Source organism: Trichosurus vulpecula, chromosome 3, assembly GCF_011100635.1.
Source record: "Trichosurus vulpecula isolate mTriVul1 chromosome 3, mTriVul1.pri, whole genome shotgun sequence".
Classification (NCBI taxonomy): domain Eukaryota; kingdom Metazoa; phylum Chordata; class Mammalia; order Diprotodontia; family Phalangeridae; genus Trichosurus; species Trichosurus vulpecula.
Window position 1 is genome coordinate 392,393,766 of NC_050575.1, and position 21,151 is coordinate 392,414,916.

Genomic DNA, 21,151 nt, shown 5'->3' on the forward strand with positions numbered 1-21,151 from the left:
AGAGGCAACTAGACAAGCTACACAGAAGAGAATGTAGGCTCATGGCCAACTTCAGCTAAAACAATTAAAATGCATGGGTGAGGTTCCCCCCCCCCCCCCCCCCCCCCGGGCCAGGTAACAAAATGGGCTCAAAATCAGCAACCTCCCATCCCATTTATTAAAGAAACAGTAAGAAATGATATATTGTAGAATGAAACACCAACAATGCCTTTATACCAGGCTGAAAAGCAGTGATTATTCCCCTCCCCCTCCCCTTTGCCTCCCATCCCCCCACCCCCAGGTCCCAGAGCCAACATCAATTCAAAATCTTGAGGTTCTTTGATTGGGAGTAACAGTAGCGAGAAGGTCAGGCGAGAAGCTGCTTCACAACTTTGGCCTCCTATGAATTCCACAGATGGCCAATGTCCAGTTTGTGGCATAAAGAAATAAGCTTTACTTAGGACTGAAAAGGACTATCCAGTCCTAGCTGCTCTATACAAAGTTACTGAGTAATGTTGGAAACTGGAACACAATTAACCAAAGCAGCTACCTGGGTTTCTGTGGTAGGGAAGATGGTGGCACAGGAGGAGCTGGGACTGGCAGGCCTACGCATCCCTGAGGAAAAGTCCAGGAGAACAATCCAAAAAAGGAGTAAGAAAGAGAACTGGGCACAAAGCAGTGAGAAAGCACCACAGGCCACAGGACACTGGGAGTCTTTCTCCCCATCCTTAGGGCTGAGCTTGCCTGCCAGAGTTCTTGTCTCACAAGCAAAGCGAAGAATCCATCTTCATTGGAGAAACAAGCCGTGGGAAGAAATGGCCATCAAGTCAAGCCTCACTGTGGCCTTCAGGACACAGCTCTCTCCATCCTGCCCAGAACCGTGGGGCCTTGCAGCCAATGTAGCCTAGGTGGGAAAGGGGTGGTCTCTAGGGTGGCAGCATTCCATTTGAGTACATTGCAGCCAATGGGCCTCCTGGTCTAGGAAAAGTTGGGCCAGGGCCAGAAAGGCTTCCACTCCTAGGAAATGGTACCACAGTCTTTAATATGGGGCCATTGACCCTAGGAAAAGATGGGTTTATACCCAGGGGACCAGATGGCCTCGGAAAAGGAGCTGGGTTTATGCCTGAAGCACTTGCTGGTGTGGGACCTAGTGAACCAGCAGCAGACCTGGGGAAAGGAACTTGACTAGGGCCTAGTGGGCCAGTGGATCTTGGGAAAGTGGCTGGACTTGGGCCTTGAAGTCCAGCTGATCTTGGGAAGTTAGCTGGGTTTGGGCCCAGGGGGCCAGATGACCTTGGAAAAATTGCTGTATTAGGTGCCTGAAGACCAGTGGAACGTGGAAAGGTAGGTGGGTTTGAGCTGGTGGACTGGGAAAACGTAGCTGGGTTCAAGCCTGCAGGATTCGTCCCCCTTGGAAAGGGAGTTGAGTTTACACCTAAAGGGCCAGTTGGCCTTGAGAAAGTTGAATTAGGACCTAAGGGGCCAGCAGCCCTTGGCATAGGAGAGGAATTTGGACCTGGAAGGCCAACTATCCTAGAACCAGGACCTGAGTTTGGGCCTACAGGACCTGTTGCTCTTGTCATGGAAGATGGATTTGGACCCATATTTCCAGATGACTGTGAGAAAGGGGCTGAATTTGCTCCAAGGAGGCCAGCTGCCCTTAAAATGGGAGCAAGATCCATACCTAGAGATCCAGATGCTCTCAAATCAAGGCCAGATCCTGTGCCTATGAGACCAGCAGCTCTCAAATTGGGACCAGCACCTGATCCCATGAGACCACTTGCCCTGGGATCCAGATTAGGGCCCTGGCCTGTTCCCAGGCCTACTCTTGGGTTAAGACCAGGGCCTGGTCCCGGGGCACCTGCTCTTGGGTTAGGACCAGGACCTGTGCCCATGCCTAGGCCACTAACTCTAGAGTTAGGACCAAGACCTGTGCCCAGAAATCCACTTGCCCTGGGATCAGGGACATGACCTGTATTTGAGAGACCACTGGTTCTTAGGTTGAGACCTGGTCCTGGGCCTGCACCCAGGCTGCCTGTACCCAGGCCACCCGTGCCCAAGCTGCTGGTACCAATACTGCCTGAGCCCAGGCCACCTGCTCCCAGGCCGCCCGCGCCCAGGCCACCTGCTCCCAGACCGCCCGCTCCCAGGCCACCGGAGCCCAGGCCACCGGAGCCCAGGCCGCCCGGTCCCAGGCCGCCCGGTCCCAGGCCACCCGGTCCCAGGCCGCCCGCTCCCAGGCCACCTGCTCCCAGGCCGCCTGCACCCAGGCCACCTGCTCCCAGGCCGCCCGAGCCCAGGCCACCTGCTCCCAGGCCGCCCGAGCCCAGGCCACCTGCTCCCAGGCCGCCTGCACCCAGGCCACCCATTCTAGAATTGGGACCAGGGCCAGTAGTACCCAAGAACCCACTTCCTCTGGGGTCAGGACCAGAGCCTGTGCCCATAAGGCCACCTGTCCTTAGGTTTGGGCCAAGACCTGTGCTTAGTGAATTTCCTGTTCTCAGGTCAGGACCAGGACCGGAGCCCAGACCACCTGCTCTGGGGTCAAGACCCGCACCCAGAAGACCACCTCCCCTTGGGTTAGACATAGGACCTGTGTTGGTGAGCCCACCTGGCCTAGGGTTAGACATAGGACCTGTGTTGGTGAGCCCCCCTGGCCTAGGGTTAGGCATAGGACCTGTGCCTGTGAGCCCACCTGGTCTAGGGTTGGCCATAGGACCTGTACCACTGGCAATACCTGCTCTCGGGTTTAGACCTGAGCCAAGTGGGCCACCTGACCTTGGGAAAGGAACAGAGCTTGTGCTTGAAGGATTCATCCCCCTTGGAAAAGGAACCACATTTGAGTCACGGGCACCAGCTGGGAAGGAAGGTGGACATGAGGCCAATGAGCCAGATGGCTTTGGGAAAGGAGCTGGATTTCTGGCAAGGGGGCCAGTTGGGAATCGAGTCAGATTTCCGCCAAGAACGCTGGCTAAAAGAAAAGGATCAGGGTTTACCCCCATTGTGTTGCCTGCATTCAAAACAGGAGCCATCGGTGAACCAAGGGAACCGTCTATCCGTCCTCGGGGTGGAAATGGGGCACGAGTCCAGGGAGTTGGCCGCTCTCTAGGAAAAATCCTTGGTTCTTTCATACTTTCTTGGGAACGTTGGTGATAATGGGTTTTGGGCGGGTTTTGAAGAGAATCTTGTTCTTTATTAGTGCCTTCGCTAGGTACCGAGTTGCTGTCTGTCTGCCACTTTCATCACATTCCTGTTCCCCAGAACCACTTTTTACCAGGACAGCAAATGGCTTCTCCAATCGGATAATTTTCCCATATAGGATATGATGCCCCACAATCAGCACGGGAATTCCCTTTAAGGAAAAACAGAAACAAAGATACCTGAGGTTCAGGGCAAGATAAAACTCAGGCATCCCCATCAACCTGTTCAGGTCCTTTGCCTTACTCTTTGGCATTTCTCAATGTATCATCACAATGAGATGCCACATTTGCTCACCCTCCCCGTGCATTTCCCAGTCACAAAGAAAAATACATTTTCCATCCTTAGAAATACATCTCCAGTGACCCCAAAGTAAAACTTCTCTGATGCTTCAGAGGTAGGGAAGGAGCATGACTGGATTCCTGAGGACATTAGCCAGACCTCACATAACAAACCTTAGGGCAGTCCCCACTCTGGGTTCTGGGAGGGCCACCTTACTGTGGCTTGTTTTTCTGAGGCGTTAGGCAGGGTAAGGAAAGCCCCCTCACCTCGGTGGTGTAATGTAGGTCTCCCAGGAGGTTTCCAGCTAATCCAGTGCTGTAGCGAGCCTCGATCTCCCCCTGTAGCTCCATCAGCACCCATTCTGCCAAGCCTCCAGCCCCAGCACTGCAAGCAAAGGGCTGGTGGTTACAATATTTTTGAGGGGTGAAGGATGGGCAGTATATCACCCAGAAAAGGCTCAGCCATTCTTTTTTAATCAAAAGTTTATTGGAAAGTGGGTAGTGTTAGGCACTGAACTAAAGGTTGAAATGCAAGGATCTGCGCAGATGCACTCTGGGATCTTAGCTCTTTCAGAAAAATATCAAACCTATCCAACCCCAACTATTCACCCTACAATGAAGAAAGGTATTAACCAGGATTCACTCACCTGGAAATCACAATTTGCACCATCAGCTTATCAGCTTTTTCTCTCAAGACAAGCAAAGTGAAGAGAAGCTAAGAAGAGAAAAGAGAAAAAAATTACATAAGGACAGTCTGATGCTTTCTTTGCCAAACAGGAAAAACTTTTTTCAACAACTTCAGGATAGCTTTTTCCAGGGGATACAATGTAAACTTCATTAATTTCCCTCCCCTGCCCAATCACCATTATTTTGATAAACAAAAAAGGTCTCCAGCAAAAGTTAAGGCAGGAAAATGTCCATAGCATCACTTTAAACATTCTGGCAAATGTTTTAGGCACTAAAGTCCATGCCATTTCCCACAGACAAGGGAAACCAGATGTACTATACTGAGATTTGTCTTATACAATAGTGTCATCTTGTGGCAAATGTGTGTACTGTTCAAAAGAAGGTTTAAATGGTAATGAGAGTAAACTGCCTATTTTGAAATGATCATCACACATGGGGGACTCATTTGCCTACTAGGTTTGATTTTGAGGGCATTAAAAAAAACCCAAACTTTTAAGCATCGACTTCTCAGATCTTAACATTTGTTTATGGAACGAATGACAAAGTACAGAAAATTCAAGAACTCATAAAATTTCATTAGATTTCAAATTACAAATGTGAGAGAAAAAGTACCATGAAAAGGAATTATCGGGGCAGACCATGAATACAAATAAGAGTCAGGAAAAAGTATAATGGGAAAAAGTAACTAATACTGCATGGTTTATAACTCTTCTGTAAAACAGGTAGTATAAACATTGTTTTCATACATTAGAAAACAGAAGCTGAGAGGACAAATGGTATGCCACTGGTGAAACAATTATTAATTGTTCAAATTCAAACCCAGGTCTCTGGACTCCAAGTCCATCTTTCTTTTCACTACAACTATTAGAGAATCAGATTGGGACTTCAACTAAAACTAGAGTTTCTGAGGAATAAAATATAATTCAACCCAGGAAACCATGAGGTAGTTAGTAAGATTAGGAGATTCTAAAGGAATTAAAAGACAAAAAAATAATAATAATGACAGTCCTAAAAAAAACTTTATGGGCTTGAAAAGCAGTCCATTATTTCCACAGAAACACCCCATTTCTATAAATAACAGAGAATTTTAACTCTCTAAAGGAAAACAGATATGTGGGAGTGGGAAAAACTTAGTCACAAACTACAAGCAGACTAAACAGTTGGAAAGCCTAAATGTAAAATACTTGGGGTGAGGGGTATCCTAAAGTTTCTGGGCTAATGAAGGCCTGTATTTGATCTTCATGACCACCCTAGGTGGCAGGTGCTAATGTCGTCCCCATTTTACAAATGAGAAAACCCAGGTAGAAGTTGAATGACTCACCCAGGGCTACACAGCTACTGTTTGAAGCTAAATTTGAACTCAGGTCTTCCTGACTCTAGGTGTAGCACTCTATCTACTCCACCACCCAGCTACAAATAACTTTATGATGACTGATGATGTGATTTTGTTTTACCAGCAACTGTGGGAATCATTGGGGTCCTAATGGAACAAAAACCAGTCCCTGATGGGCAAACGTGCATGTTTAAGAAGATTATGTATGGGCAAGCATTTAAGATACAGTGTGCGCCATGCCTTGTGCTTCCATTCCCTTCCCCCAGTTTCTTGGCAAAGAACAGCAATCCAGGAAGAATAATTGATAACAATTGCTTTTTAGGAGAGATGTTATGGATTTCCTCAGTAGTCACTAAATGAATCAGGGTGAGGGGTGGACAAGAACTTCAAATTATTCTCTAGCAACTCTAAATAACTTCACTGAGACCAGAGCACAGAGATAATCCAGGCATCTGTTCTGAAGGGTTAACTTCACGTTACATTTGTATTCCAAAGAAAGCAAAAGAGATCATAGGATTTAGGGCCAGGAAGGAGGGCATTTTTTGATGATCCTCTCATTTCAGAGATCATCTAAGCAATCTCTTCCGTGTTCAAATGAGGAATCTGAGGTTCACAGAGATTTAATGACTCAGACAAGGTTTTACAGGTAGTACATGCGATTCCAGAGTTAGGTCTGGCCCTTACTATCTCATGACCCGGAAGATAAGTGGTATCGATGGCACATTCTGACACGAACCTCAAAGTCCCCATTCTCTGATCTACCACTGTAACCGAAGGATGTCTGAAATGGACCTATCCTCTTGGCACCTGCTCTGGCAAAATTACTAGTAAAAGTTTACCTCAGCTTGGGTACTCCAGCACCTGTCAGTGCCAGCTAGTCTAGAACAAATCACAGGCATGACTACACACCAAGCCTGATTTGGGGATATTTCTGTGCATATGGTCTATTCCCCAGAATAACAGGACACAGTTTAGTCAGGTGGCAAAAAAATATTCTAAGACTCTCCCTCAGAATACAGCAATCTCCTGTTATCGTAAAACTGTATGCTGTCCATTCCCTTCCTTACTTCTTGATATCTACTATTATTTTAGGTACCTAAACATTTTACCCTTTAGGGTTTGGGTAGGCCCAAAGCTTATGGCTCATTGAATATAGCATATGGGTTATGATGTGAGGGGAGGTTTGAGGAACAGAAAGGGTCCAGAAAAATGCCTCCAGAAAGTGGGGTTAAGGGGAATGTAACATTAAGGCATATCTGCTGCTCAAGAAAAAGGCACAGAGAATAGAGTACAGGTCAAATCTTTTAAAAACAAATAGCATTCACAATGAAAGCTGACTGACAAAAAGATTTCGAAGCCCCAGACTACTTATATTTCAAATATTCAATCTGAGAAAATTAACTGAGACTGGTCTTTGAAGCTCGAAAAATTTGAACTATACAAAAATGTATGTGTGATAGCAGCAAGGTGACAATTGTTCACAGGTAGACTTTGATACGCTAATTACACAAGTCCATTAAGTTATGCGATTGAATTAAAAGCAGTGCTTTTGGAAATGCTCCTCAAATCTACTTCAATCAGTTTTTCCCTACAAGGCAACTAGGGATCATCAATCTAATGTCATTAGAAGTGGCAATTCAGTTTTTATAAGACTATGACTTAGTTTTAACCCTAAGCCAGTTAAAAACATTCAAACCCACAGAAGTAATCCAGCTCTATAAAGATGAAAGTGCATTGAATAACAAAAGGCAGTTGAAAAAACTGCTATTTTTTAAAAAGGAAAAAAAGGCTTTAAGGTATATTATGTAAGGTTAATGACTATGAATTTATACTTTGGAGAACATGATATTTTTCATTTCTATTTCTGATATTTAAAATTGTAATATGCTTTATAAACATTAACTTCAATCTTATGCTATTTACTCATGGACTATTTATTGAGCACCTAAGGCACTGCAAGGGCAGACAAGATATTAGGTTAGATGCCGCAGGAGGGGACAAAAAAAAAAATCTTCAAAAATGTGGCTTTAAGGAATTAATGTCCAAGTAAAATTGATTTGCACAAGGACATCTAAGCAGGTACTGTATTTGTCAGTTGGCCAGGGAAAAAATCTTACACCATATTTCATAATTATAATTTCATATACTGTGAATTTGAATACACGCTATCACTTCAGGAGATTGGTTCTTTGCAACAATCAGGACCTAGCTATATTTGTTTTTCCTGGTTGCTAAAATACTGAACTCTTCTTGGTATGTTGAATCCTGGAAAACTGTATATTCCATTTAAAAAACCTCACGAAAGGAGCTGTCATAGAAAATGTTTCTATATTTACATGTTCCCAGAAATTAAAGCATTCAATCTAAAATGCATGCTTTTGTTTCTTAGGACAAGATGGACTTACATAATGAATAGACTAGGACCCCAGTTTACTGGTTAGCTTTGATTTTAGGAAAGTCCCTTAATCTCTCTGAATTTCAGATTCCTAATTTATAAAATGAGAACACTAAAAAAAATAAAATAAAATGAAACTCATGTCAATGAGTTCATCAGGAATGAAACAGGAAAGAACAGGCACTTAAAGTATTTAATAAGAATGCTCGGGAGGAAAGGGTGCTATACACAAAGCCTGAAGGACAACTTATATAATACCTAGCCAAAGGTTTTGTATAATTACAAAAGCCAAAAATTTTAAAAGGAATAGTGGAGATTTCGCTTAATTTATTCAAATGATAATCATTCATTTTGTGATCTTAGGCATCCCTTTCCCTAATACCCAACTTTAAACTGCAATTATTTGCAATGTCAATATTTTCAGCTCTTTCCAAAGGTTTCCCTACAAAGTTCATGATAGAAAATCCTGGCTTAGAATACCTATCTAGTGGAAAACACGTTTTAATCTGAAAAAATTAATTTCTGTATAGCACAATTTATATTGGCTCCATCTTGAACTGTTACTTGAAGGACCAGGTAAATTTAATCTTAATAGCTTTCTTTGTACTCCTCTAGAAACTTTCTTAAAATAAGATGTGCAAGATACTTTACAAAGAGCTTTCTTTACCATGATTTCATTTAATAGGTACCATGTTGAGTTTCAGAACATGGTGATGAATAGTTTAAAGGGTGCTGGATTTAGAGTCAGTTTAGGTTCGAATCCTACCTCATTGACTTTCTACCCATGTGACCTCGGGCAAATTATTTAACTTGGGGTGAGGGGGGGATGTGTTTCAGTTTCCTCTGCAGTAAAATGATGGAGTTAGACTAGATGGGCCCTGAAAAATGGTAGGAGCAAAATGAAACTTGGATCACCACCAGACTGCTTCACAGAATGAGCTCAGGATGGACTTCTATTCTAAATATTACGAACTTTTCCATGTGCCTTCCTCCAAAAAACTAACAATGTGGTTTTAAAGAAGATGAAATCTTTTTATTAGAAGTGTTTTCGTGGTATCGTGACTGGAAATCGGCTGCATAAGGATCAAAAGGCGTCCTGTCTGCCGACAGGCTTACGTGGGAGTTATAAGACCATGCTTCTGGTTTGGATGGATGGACGGACCCTGTCCCCCCTCCCCCCATAAGGGTTGTGATGTACGTGTGGAACTGAATGTTTCAGAACTTCATCAGGGAGGGGTGGTTTCAAAAACGTGTGCGGACACTGTATACACGTGTAACTTTCACAACACACTTTGGGAATATTTACGATCCCGCTCCTCCACAGGAGCAGCTACTGGGATCTGCAGGCGCTGGCTGGCAAAGTTGCTTCAGTCGATCTGAGTTTTACTCCAGTGTCTGTCCACTCCCTCCACTCCTCAAACACTGCGTCCTTGACCCTTCTGTCCACTCTCAAGCCTCCTTCCCAGCCCTCTACCTCTGAGGATTTACTCTCCACAATCTCCGTCCTACACGCTCCTTACACCCCCTTCCCTACAGGCCACCCCCCCCCAGTCTACCTTCTCCCTGCCCCTCCCCCTCCGCTTCACATAGCTGCCCCCGGCCTCCCTTCCCACCCCACTCCACTCGAGGGGTTCCCGGTCCCCCGCCCTCCCCTTGCCCCTGCCCCAGTCTCCTCCCTTCCACTCCACTTCCTGAGTCCACTCTCCTCCCCCTTCTCTTCCTCTTCCTGGGATCCCTCCAAACGGTCCCCTTGCACTTCCTGGATCCCCTCTCCATCCAGGTTCCCCGTCCCTCCCACGTCTGCTCCTCCTCTACAGCCCGCGTCCCTCGCTCACACGGCCTTGCACGCCGAGCCATCCCTCCCCCCCGCGCACCAATCTTCTCCCGACCCACGTGCCTCCCTCTCCAGCCCCGCGCCGGGCCGGGCCACCTTTGCCTCCGCCGCCTCGGCCCCCTCCACGCGCCCTCCCGGGCCCCAGATCCCCCGCCCGGCCCTGCGCGGCCGCCGCCGCCACCTCCAAGCCCCCGGCCGCTGCCCGCGGCTCGAGCCCGCTCCGCCCCCGCCCCGGCTCCGCTGCGCTCGCCCCTGCCCGCGCTCGCTCCCGCTCCCTCGCCTCAGCCCCGGCCCCTCCCGCCGCCCGAGCCCGCCATTCTTCCCGCGCCGCCCTCCCTCCCCCAGCCGCCCGCTCCCTCCTCCTGGCCCTCCCGCCGCCGCACCTCCCCAAGCCCCGGCCCTCGCCTCCCGGGCCCCTTCCGCTCCCCCTCCCGCACTCCCCGCCCGGGGCCTGACCTGCAATGGCGGCCGCCGAACGCGGCGCCTCGCGGCCAACGGGCGACAACCGAACCTCCCGCCGCCACCGTCCGCCGCCGCTAACACTGTCTGCGCACTTCCGGCTCCGTGGGGCCGACGACTGCTTCCGGGGTCAAAGCCCGCGCACGTGGTGCGAGGTCGAGGCCGGGTGGGGAGGGGAGTGCGAGTCGCGGGAGAAGCTGGACTGGAGGCCGGCGGAGGTGAGTGCGGCGGTGGGGGGGAGGGAAACGGCCCTGCCTCGTGGGATTGGGGGGGGGGGGTCGCTCCCCAGGGCCCCGCCCTCCTCGGAAGCCGGCCGCCCACATGACCGGGGAGGGGGCGCGGCGGGAGGCCCCTCGTGTCCCCTCCGCCCGTGGCCCCTTTACCACGCCGGCTCCCATGAAACGTCTCACGCCCAGAGCCCGGCATGCATACAGGAGGCGCCTACTAAGTGGTTTACTATAAGTAATAGCCAGCATCAACTGTTCCTTAAGACTGAAGTCATGAGATTTGAAAAAGCTCTTTTAGTCGCGGGAGGGAGTTGCTTTATTACTCCCACTTTACCGATGGGGAAACGGACTTGCCCAGGGTCACCCAGCCAGGAAGCCTCTGGAACCGAATTTGAACTCGGGTCTTCCCGACTCCCCAGCCCCGCCCTCCCGAACCCCCTGGCTGCGTAGAATTTACAGGGGGATCTGTGTACATGCCGTAGGATTCGGGGCAGGCTTCTAAGGGTCATCTAGTGCCTCTCCTTGAATTGACAAGAGGAGAAACTGAGGCTCAGAGAATCGAGTGAATGGTGTCCCCCAAAGTCAGAGGACTCTGAATCCATCTCCCCCCCTCCCCCCCGCATATACCACCATCCCCCTTATTAGACTGTGAGTGCCTTACTCACAAGGGTGACACCGATCCTTGAATTTAGAGCAGAAAGCGAACTCCTCCAATCAACCAATGCCATTTTTCACCAGAGCCCGGCGCAAGATCTCATGTAGGCACCCGTTTGGTAAACTTAGGTTTTACAGATACTGTTGCATTGACGAGGATGAAGAGGGGCCCTTGCTGACCCCCTAGAACCTAAGATCGTCTTGGCATGCGTCCAGTGGAGCTCGATGCCCTCCCTGTGCATGGGACGCTCTAGTCAGTGTTTGTGGAAATAGAATTTGAAGTGTCCTTCTGGCCTCTCCCAAGACCCCGAGCTCTGACCAAAGTCATTGTGGCGAGCTGGATGGCTGTTCCTTCTTAGGACTTTGCCCCCCTTGGCTGTTTTCTGAAATCCTTGGCCAACCCACAACTTATTTTGATTTTGCCTAGTGTTTCAAGGTTTACAAAGAACTTCACAACAACCCTGTGAGCGAGTCTCATTAGCTCCATTATCAGCTGGTTTGGGGGGCAGGATTTGAATCTGTAGTGCATTACTTTTTACATTTTGGTCTCTTTGGCATCCTCCATCTCCTACCATTGAGGGATGGCCTAAGGAAGGGGGCAGAACAGTTCCACGTTTCTAGCCATGCTACTCTGGGCCAGCCATTAACCTCTGACCCTTTGTTTCCTTATCTTTAAATTGGGCACAAGCCTGGAATGCTCTGTCTCCTCACTTTTACTTCATAGAATGCCCAGTTGCCTACTGGAGGACTGTCCTCACCTCCCGCCAGGCTACTTTGTATTCACTTTGCAAGTGTGATATACTGTTTTTCTGTGCTCATGTTGCACACATGGTCTCCTCTTCCCCCTCTCCTAGTTTAACGTAGACTACTTTTTGTCTCTCTCCTTAGTACATAGCACAGTCCCTGGCACATAGTAGGCACTTTATAATTGCTTGCTAAATGAATCCTCTGTTTATTATCCTCTATTAGTTGTCAGTCATTAAGCATTTATTAAGTGCCTCCTGTGTGCTAGGGACTGTGCATGGGGGATACAAAGAAAGGTAAAAGATTGTCCCTGTTCTCAAGGAGCTGTACAATATATAGGGCATGACATTACCATGTGAACGTTCAAAAATAATTCCCCTCGCCCCCAGGTGAGGAGGTACAGTAAACAGTAAAGGCTGCTTTTGATTTCCCCAGTGAACAGTTGCACAGGACACATCCCTTGGAGTGGGTGCTTAATAATGAGTTACGTTTCTGTCTGCAGGAATGGGTGAATTTAAGGTTCATCGGGTGCGTTTCTTCAACTATGTCCCCGTGGGGATCCGATGTGTGGCATACAATCACCAGTCCAACAGGCTGGCTGTCTCCCGACTGGACGGCTCAGTCGAGATCTACAACCTGGCAGCCAACAGCTTTCAGGAAAAGGTCAGTCTGCAGCATGTCTCTGGGCACATCTGGGCTGACAGCCTCCTTTCGTGGATGAGGGTCCTGAGAGCAAGGAGAGAGCAAAGCCAGGACTGCCCTTCCCCTGCCAGATCTGCTCTGCTCAGCTTCCTCAGTACCTCGTGGCCGCTTTGGGCTAAAGAGGCCAGAACCTGTCACAAGCTCCTCGTTTGGGGCTGTTTAGCTCAGTCACCAGGCTCCTTGGGCTCCTGCCTCAGAGCTGTGAGAGGTTCGGTGGCTGTGCTTTTGAGGGGCACTGTTTACAGAAGAATAGTACCTGGGCCAAATCCCCATGTGGACGTCAGGGAGACAAGTGTCATTTTTCTTTCATTCTTATCACTCGTTAGCAATTACTGCCTGGGAACCCCTGGCCAGTCAGTCTCTGTTTCAACAGAAATCCATAGCTGTGTTAAAAAGATTGGACTGATCACCCATTTGGGAAAACTTTGCGGGTGCAGTAACACAGACTGCCCCGTTTGGGTTGAAATTGCACAAGCAGCCCATTGAGGTCCTTAGTTATTTTTGAGAAGCATGATCTGGGGCAAGACCTGAGTAATAGGAGGACATCATGAACCACGCTGCATCCTGCCATCAAGGCTTGAGCATCGTGACAAGACTATTTCCCCCCACCCCCCCAGTCATAGAGCACCAAGACCTCAGAAGGATAGCAATGGCCAGGGACCGAGGTAGGGGCGGGGAGAGCCGAACGCTTAGGGGATATAAGTAGCCACGGCTTGTTTCCATTGATCAGTAGTGTGTAAGAAGTGGTGATGTTTGGCCTTAGGGACAGGGATCCATCTGATTTCAGCAAATGTTTCCTAAGCACCTACTATGTACACTGTTGTTCTTGGCTCTGGAGATGCAGAGACCAAAATGAAACAGTCCCTGCCCTTAGGAGCTTCAGTTAGATTCTACTGGGGGTAGGGATGGGGAGCCAGTTCCTCTCATTGAGTGCAAGGGAGGAAGAGCCCAATTGGAAGAGTGGGGGCCGATGGTGGCTCAGCTGATGTCAGATCTGTACCTCAGGGAGGTTCTTTTGTCCTATGTAGGAGTTAGTGGAGAGGGAAGAGCCTGGAAACAGGAATACCAATTAGGAAGCTATTTCAGTCATCTAGGGATTATCATGGCCTAAACGAGGGTCGGGGCTTGTGGGTAAAGAGTTACAGGTGGAAACCGAGGGAGAGGGAAGCAGCTGGAGGAGGGAGATTGGTAGGCCCTGCATAGGTTAGAAGGCCACCATTCCCTCCGACAGCTAGAGAGGGTCTGTACAAGGACAGAAGAGGTTTAAGGTGTGGACTAGGAGAGGTGAGGAAGCTCACAATAGCTTGGAATTCCTCTTGTGAAGTGGGGATCTGAGCCTCAGCCAAGGCATCACAGACTGGAGGAGAGTAGGAGGTTTGGAGCAGCTACCGAAGACAGTGGGATGGAGACTTTGTTAAAGAGGGAAATGATTGCTGTGCAGCAGTGAGAGAAATGTTGACATTAGATAAAGTGACTTTGTATTGATCCTAGTAGGCATTAAGGTGGGACTTCCCCCATTGGGGTTACAGCTTAGAGAGTATGGGGCCCAGGGGCATGATCCAGTGTGAACTCCCGGCACACTTGATGGGCGCAGGGCCAAGGGAGTCAAGGGCGGAAGATGCCGTGTGTGTGTGTGTGTGTGTGTGTGTGTGTGTGTGTGTAAGGATGAAGAGGTGGAAGATCAAAGATGGAGAAACGGGATGCTGGTCAGAGGGAGACCTTGAGAGGCAGCACAGTGCAGGCCTATGGACTGGACCAGGCAGGTTCGTGATGACAGGCAGCCTGGGTGTTGTTCTGATGTTTGTCATATATTTTTTAAAGAAAGATCTCTAGTTCATTCTCTAGACGGTTTATTGAATGTGTCTCAAAGGTCTTTGATAAGAATCATATAAGATGAGAAGGCATGGGTCATTTTCGGTCTCGCTGCTAGAGGGAATTCCCCTTCTTCCTCTCCGCAACCCCCACCTTCCCCATCTTGGCTGTGTGGTTTCTGGCCATGCTGGGAGGCAGTTGTATAATGGAAAAGAGTAATGGTCTTCGAGTCTAGAGGTTTGAGCTTCATTCCTGACCTTGTCATTGACTGGCTGTTTGATGTTAGGCTGGCTGACTTAGCCTTTCTAGGCTTCAGCTTTCTCTTCTCTGAAATAAGAGGGTTGAATCAGGTTGATTCTAAGGCCCTATTCAGCGCTGATAGAACCTGTAAGGCAGAGGTTTGAGGGTCTGTGAACTTCTGAAAATTTGGTAACTTTATTACAGTAACATGAGTTTCCTTTGTAATCCTGTGCATTTTATTCTATACATTTAACAACATGATTCTGAAAAAGATCTGTACCTCAGACTGTCCGCAGACTGGAGACCATGACAAAGAAAAGGTCAGGGACCTTTGATGTCATATGAAGATTGGGGAAGCAGAATAGTTTAGTGTAGAAATTGGCAGCCCAGTATTGAGTAAGTGTTTAAAAGTGGTGAACTTAATTGAATTAGCATCTGAGCTACCTTTCTTCTCTTTGTCATGTATTTTTCTCCATGTTTTTCCTCTTTTCTTCTTCTCTGCTCTTATATGTTTCTTTATACTAATTTATTTTTTATTTTCATTTTAATTGTTTCAGTTATTTTAAAAAATTAATGCGCCCTTCCCCCTAGACTTCTCTCCCACCCCCCAGCAAAAAATAAAACTCCCTCCCAAAACCCCCTGAAACCTTCGATTCATAGCACAGTCTGGCAAAACAGATTTCCACATTGGCTATGTCAGAAAATATGTCACATTCTGCATTTTAAGCTCATCACCCCTCTCGTTGGGAGGTGGGTAGCTAGTTTCGTTCTTTAGGATTCCTGGCTTATCATTAAGTTCATCAGAGTTCTAAAGTCTTTCAGAGTGTTTTTTTTTTTCTTTTTAAAAATTTAATTTTAGCCAAAAAAAAATTAATTTAATTTTTCTTGTTACATTTTAATCTCTGAACTGTCTCCCTTCCTCTCTCCCCACCCTACACTGGAGAAGACCACCATTTGACACAGACATAGAGAAAGAGCATCTTCCTTCACAGGTCCTTTGTAGCTGACTTGAGTATTTACAATACTCAGAATAACTCAGTCTTTCACAGTTGTTCTTCAAACAGTGTTGCTGTTCCCATGTACGACATTCTCTTGGTTCTGCTCATTTCACTCTTCATGTTTTTGTAAAACCATCCTGCTCTTCATTTCTTACAGCACACAGTTGTTTTTCTATGTAAAGTCATCATTCTACACATTTTTCTCCAACTTTTGCTTATTGTTCTATATCAGTTCATAAAATATTTCCCAGTTTCTTCTGAAACTGTCCATTTCATCATTTCTTGTGGCACAATAATACTCCACTGTATTCATATACCACAGTGGATTTAGCCATTCCCCCTTAGTTTGAAATTTTTGACTACCATGAAAAGATCTGCTGTAAATATTTTTGTTTGTATAGGTCCTTTTCTTCTTTCTTTAATTTCTTCTTGATATAGGCCTAATAATGATGTAGGTGGGTCACAAGGTAGGCATAGTTTAGTAACTTTCTGGGCATAGTTCCATATTTGCTAGTTAATTAATATTAACTGGGCCCTCACTACAATACTGCTCCTCCCTAGTTGAGTCCATATTTTACCCACTTGCAGTTTCTCTCAGGTTTCCTGTGCTGCTCCCCCACCCCGACTGAGGACCTTCCTTCATACTTCACTGAAGAAAGGGAAGCCATCTAAACAGAACCACTTCTTCTCCCCTCTTGCTTATCTCATATCCTTCTGACTTTGTCCCCTACTACATTGTCCTTCCTTCATTCCAGTCTAAGGTTGTGGGGCGGTCCTTCTGCCTGCCGAGGATAATGCTCTTCCGTGTGTACCATGGATCCAATCCATCCCAGCATGGAGCACACCTTCTGTTATTTTCAGTCTCTCCCCATCTCTTGGTTCCTTCCCTGATACTCAAGCACTGCCACCTCTCCCCTGTCCTTAAAAAGCCTTCACTTTTGATCCTATCACATCCTCCAGCCATCACCCTATCTTTTCTTCCCCTTCTCAGCCAAACTCCTTGAGGGAAGCATACCTGGTCACGGTTTCTAATTCTTCTCATCCAGACTCTTCTAAAATCTGCAGTAGGGTTACTGACATCATTCTGCTGAAATTGCCCTCCCCAGAGCTGCCCATGATCTGCTCCATCACTAATCGCCAAATCGAACAACCTCTTCTTGATCTGCACCTTACTTGACCTCTCTGTATCATGTGACACCTTCTTCTTGCTGGGTTTTGTGACCCTCCTCTTTTTTCGCTCTTCTACTAATTTTAATTTGCTCACTCTTTGCCCGTGTCATGCCCACCAGATCTGAATGTCCCCCAAGACTGTCTTGGTTCTCTCCTTTCTTTAATTTCTCACTTAGTGATGTCTTGAGCTCCTGATGGGTTCAGTGAACAATGCTGGACTTGGAGTCAGGAAGAGCTGAGTTAAAATTCTACCTTAGGTACTTACCATCTTTGTGGCCCTTTGCAAATCAAATAACCTCTGTCTGCCTCGTTTTCCTCATCTGTAAATTGGAATAATAAAAGTGTCTGTCTCCCCTGTTTATTGTGAGGAATGAGAGAACGTGTAAAGTTCTTTGCACACTTTAAAGTGTTACTTAAATGCTAGCTATTATTACTATCTCTCTCATGCAGATGGTTCCCAGGTCTGTTTATCGAGCCTTGGTTCCTCTCCTGATCTCCAGTCCCACATGGCCAACTCCCTTTTGGACATTTTGAACTGGATGTCCCCGTGGGCATCTCAAAATAATCATGTTCAGAATAGAACTCATTCTCTTCTCTCCCAAACTTTCTTTTCTGAATTATCTCATGATTGTAGAGGCTCCATCATCCTTCTGATCACTCAGGTTCAAAACCTCAGCTTCCCTCTCTACTTTGCTTTTCACGCCCAATCAGTTGTCAGACCTTTGGTCCACAACATCTCTTGCATGTGGTCTCCGCCCTCCTCTGGGCCCTCCTCACCTCTTGCCTCCGTTGTTCCAGTAGCTTTCTCTTTGGTTTCCCCACCTCAAGACTCTCCAGTGCATCGGTTGTCACAGTTCTTTTCCTAAGCAGAGCTCTGATTGTGTCACCCTTTGGCTCCCTCTTACTCTTGGGATCAACTATAATTTTTTTTTGTTGTTTCAGGCTTTTTACACCATGTCCCCTTCGTTCCTCAGCAAGTTTCTCACCATCTGCTCCCCTCTGGTACTCTGTTCAGCCACACCAGCCTACTTGATAGTTCTTAAAAGGGATGCTCTGTCTGTGCCTTTGAGGCTGGCTACTCCTAAAGCTCTCCTTCCCTACGATGTATTCTCAGAATCCCTGACTTCCTTTAAGACTGCTAAAATGTACTTTATTTGGTGGTGGGCGGCGGGGGCGGGGGGGTTGTCTGTTTTTTTTTTCACAACATGACTAATGTGGAAATATGTTTTGCATGACTGCACATTTATGACATATCAAATAGCTTGCCTTCTCAGTAGTTGGTGGTGGGGAATCTGGAACTCGGATATTTGAAAAAAACAAATGTTAGAAATTTTTACATGTAATTGGGGAAAAATAAAATGTTTTTTTTTAAAAGATTGGTAAAACACCACCCCGTCTAGCAGGCCTTTCTTTGTTGGTCTGTCCATCCAGGCCTTTGCCATTTCCATCTGCTTTGGCTACCTTTCTTTGCATTTACCCCTTTATTTCTATATAGTTACCCCCAGTAGGATGTAAGCTCCTCCAGGGCAAAGACTTTCTTGGTTTATCTTTGTATCCCCAGTGCTGAGCACAGGGCCTAGTACCTATTAAAGAACTTAATGAAAGCTTGCTGACTAACTGACTGATTGATTACCTTCAAACCTCAAAGACATTATCTTTCCTGCCTAGGTCAGCAGCACCCATAAACATATTCTTTAGTCCCACTGGGAGCACTCAGGACTTTTAAAAGTGACTGATCCCTATCCTGGTGGAAAGAGGAAAGGGCTAGCAGGCAGAAGAGCTGTCCTGGACGAGTCACTTAAATTCCTATATGTGTCTCAATCTCCCCAAGGGAAAAATGGGAAGTATAACCATCTCCTACTTCGCACTTAAGGATGTGAGAATAAAACAAGATAGCTAGGAACACCTTTTGAGTTTTCAGTAAGATGTTGTTTAAATCACTGACTTGACGCTGTGACCCAGACATTAAAACGAATTGTGCTAATTTCTAAGCTCTCAAACCAACCCCAAGTATTTATTAATTATCTTTGGTTAGCTCTTTTCTAATACCTAGTGAATCTCAGCTAAACCTGTTTTTATGGAGGTAGAATCAGATCTGTGAGCACCTGTGCCACTACTTAAAGACATCGAGACACTAAGAAGTTGCGGAATATCCTGAGGATCACAGAGCTGGGATGTCTCAGACTGAACAGGAACCCTGCAGGCCTTCCTGACTTGGGGTCCTGCTCTGTATACCACCAAATACTGCTTCTCAAAACTAAACATACGCCAAGTAGAATGAAACCAAAGCATCCAAATATTTTCAGAATCATATTATTTCGTTTGTTTTGGATTGTAATGTAAATTCCATGCATTCTCTGACTGATCAGTAGATGCTAGTAGATGGTGACAATGGCAACAGCGATGATGATTTGACAACTGAACAAAGTATTTTTGTGTGTTTTTGTAGTTTTTCCCAGGCCATGAAGGTCGGTCCACAGAAGCTCTGTGCTGGGCAAAAGGACAGCGGCTCTTCAGTGCTGGACTCAGTGGTGACATTATCGAGTATGACTTGGAAAAGCTGAGTGTCAAATATTCTGTGGATGGCTTTGGGGGTCCCATTTGGAGCATGGCTGCTGACCCAAGTGGCTCATACCTTGTGGTTAGTATTTAAGGGGAAAGGGGAGTTTACTATTAAGGCAGAATGAGATGTTTTTAGGCTCACTGAGGTTTCCTTCTGCATGACAGTGGAGGAGTAAGTAAAATTCTTTCTGGAATGTTCCCACTGTTGGGACTGGAGCTCATGTTGGGATCATTCACACTTTTTCTTTATTCTATTTGCATTCATTTATTTTTCCATCGTTGTCTTTTTAAAAAATTAAAGTTCTTATCAATAGTCTTTTTATATCAGTTTTATTTCCCAATGACCTGTCCCCTAAAATCCTCCCACAAAACAAGTATGGCTAAGCAAAATAAATGAACACATTGGCCTTGTACCATGGCACGTGTTTCATTTGTTAACTATAGACTGCTGCCGCACCTCCTTCTAAGAGGAGGGGCATATATTTCAACAGTAGTTCCCTAAAACTTTGATTAATCATGACATCGATCCCCATTCTGTCCTCTGGTAACATATTGTTCTCCTGGCTCTGCTTGCTTCTCTCTGCTTCAGTTCACGTGGGTTCTTCCAAGTTTCCCTGAATCCTTCCCATGTGTTATCTTACCATACAGTCAGTAATAGCCCATCACATTCGCGTACTACAATCGGTACCCTTTATTTTTCCTGTTCCTTGACACCATGAAAAGTGCCCTTCTCTGGAACCTTTCCAGCTATCTTTGACCTCTTTGGGGTCATCTCTAGTGGTGATATCAGTGAGGTCATGGAGTATGGCTGACTTGAGCTGGATCATTCTCCAACATGCTTGGACTCAATTGCAGCTCCAGCCGGGGCTTTGTTATTGTTAACAGCCAGAAGGGCCTGGGGTGCTAAAGCCTCAGGGGTGTTTTCTTGAGCCTTTCTCCTTTGGTTACTGGTGTGGAACATTGTTTCATTTGGTTGTCAGTAGTTTCATTTCTTCTTCCTATTTGGTAAATTAGGAAACCAGGTCAAAGGGCTTACGGGATTTGCCCAGTGCGTGGAGCTGGTGAGCGTCAGGACCAGGATTTGAACTCAGGTCTTTCCTGACTCCAAGACCAGTGCTCTTTCTGATTCTTTGCTCTGAATGAATACTCAGCAAATGTTTTCGACTCTATTAGAAGATGGGTTTCTAGCATAGGCGTGATGTAGCCTGTCCTTATCACTGTAACCTGTCCGTTTTATTTTTTTACATTCATATTAAACCCTTTCTCATTAGTAGTAATGTAAAGAAGAATTAGAACTAATGGGAGGAGCCTCAAGAAAGAAGAAACAAAACAGCAATAAAAGAAAAGGAGAGCAAATAGTCTGCTCTGATCTGCACTGTGGATGTGGACAGCGTTTTCCATCATGAGTCTTTTGGAATCATTTGTCTTAGATCTTTGCATTGCTGAGAAGAACTCAGTCTAGCAAAGTCAGTCCTTGCGCAATGTTGCTGTTACTGTGTACAATGTTCTGCTGGCTCTGCTCATTTCACTCAGCATCGGTTCGTATAAGTCCAGGCTTAATGAAGTTGGCCTGCTCATCATTTCTTGTAGCACAGTAGTATTCCGTTACCTTCATATACCACATCGTGTTCAACCATTCCCCAATCAGCCAAATTCCCCAAAGAATTTCCAGTTCTTTGCCACCACAAAAAGAGCTGCTATAAATATTTTTGTACGTATGGATCCTTTTCCCATTTTTATGTTCTCTAGGGGATACAGACCTAGTAGTGGGTGATACTGCTAGATCAAAGGGTGTGCACAATTTCATAGCCCTTTGGGCATAGTTCCAAATCGCTCTCCCGAATGATTGGATCAATTCACAAGTCCACCAGTAATG

At 46.4% G+C, this 21,151-nt stretch overlaps 3 protein-coding genes across 4 annotated transcripts in view; 1 reads left to right on the top strand and 2 right to left on the bottom strand.

The window, feature by feature from the left end:
• Positions 1–274: 274 nt before the first annotated feature.
• On the bottom strand, positions 275–3,119 carry DERPC (DERPC proline and glycine rich nuclear protein). Of its 2 annotated transcripts, XM_036750348.1 has the most exons (2): positions 2,345–3,119; positions 275–2,254 (listed from the first exon to the last, which is right to left on the bottom strand). In XM_036750348.1, exons 1-2 carry the CDS (start codon positions 3,108–3,110, stop codon positions 906–908), a joined length of 2,115 nt encoding a protein of 704 aa, XP_036606243.1. In that variant the 5' UTR covers positions 3,111–3,119; the 3' UTR covers positions 275–905. The 2 variants fall into 2 exon arrangements, with proteins under 2 accessions (XP_036606243.1, XP_036606242.1); XM_036750347.1 differs by having other exon boundaries at positions 275–3,119.
• Positions 3,082–10,241, bottom strand: CHTF8 (chromosome transmission fidelity factor 8). Its single transcript, XM_036750350.1, has 4 exons — positions 10,164–10,241; positions 4,106–4,173; positions 3,726–3,843; positions 3,082–3,331 (listed from the first exon to the last, which is right to left on the bottom strand). The coding sequence occupies exons 2-4, from the start codon at positions 4,126–4,128 to the stop codon at positions 3,107–3,109; spliced, it is 366 nt and encodes a 121-aa protein (XP_036606245.1). The 5' UTR covers positions 4,129–4,173; positions 10,164–10,241; the 3' UTR covers positions 3,082–3,106.
• A 70-nt stretch (positions 10,242–10,311) lies between these two features.
• Positions 10,312–21,151, top strand: part of UTP4 (UTP4 small subunit processome component) — a 31,167-nt gene continuing 20,327 nt past the window's right edge. The window contains exons 1-3 of the mRNA XM_036750349.1: positions 10,312–10,384; positions 12,294–12,454; positions 19,163–19,354. Of these exons, the coding sequence (XP_036606244.1) occupies positions 12,296–12,454; positions 19,163–19,354 (351 nt within the window). The 5' untranslated portion in view covers positions 10,312–10,384; positions 12,294–12,295. The remainder of the gene's footprint in view (positions 10,385–12,293; positions 12,455–19,162; positions 19,355–21,151) is intronic.

Bases quoted from the DNA above. Each gene is read 5' to 3' on its own strand.
- DERPC (XM_036750347.1), bottom strand. From the start codon at position 3,110: ATGAAAGAACCAAGGATTTTTCCTAGAGAGCGGCCAACTCCCTGGACT.
- CHTF8 (XM_036750350.1), bottom strand. From the start codon at position 4,128: ATGGTGCAAATTGTGATTTCCAG. The intron at 3,844-4,105 runs GTGAGTGAATCC...CTTTGCTTGCAG, and splicing joins GTGCAAATTGTGATTTCCAG to TGCTGGGGCTGGAGGCTTGG. The intron at 3,332-3,725 runs GTGAGGGGGCTT...TTTTCCTTAAAG, and splicing joins ACCTACATTACACCACCGAG to GGAATTCCCGTGCTGATTGT.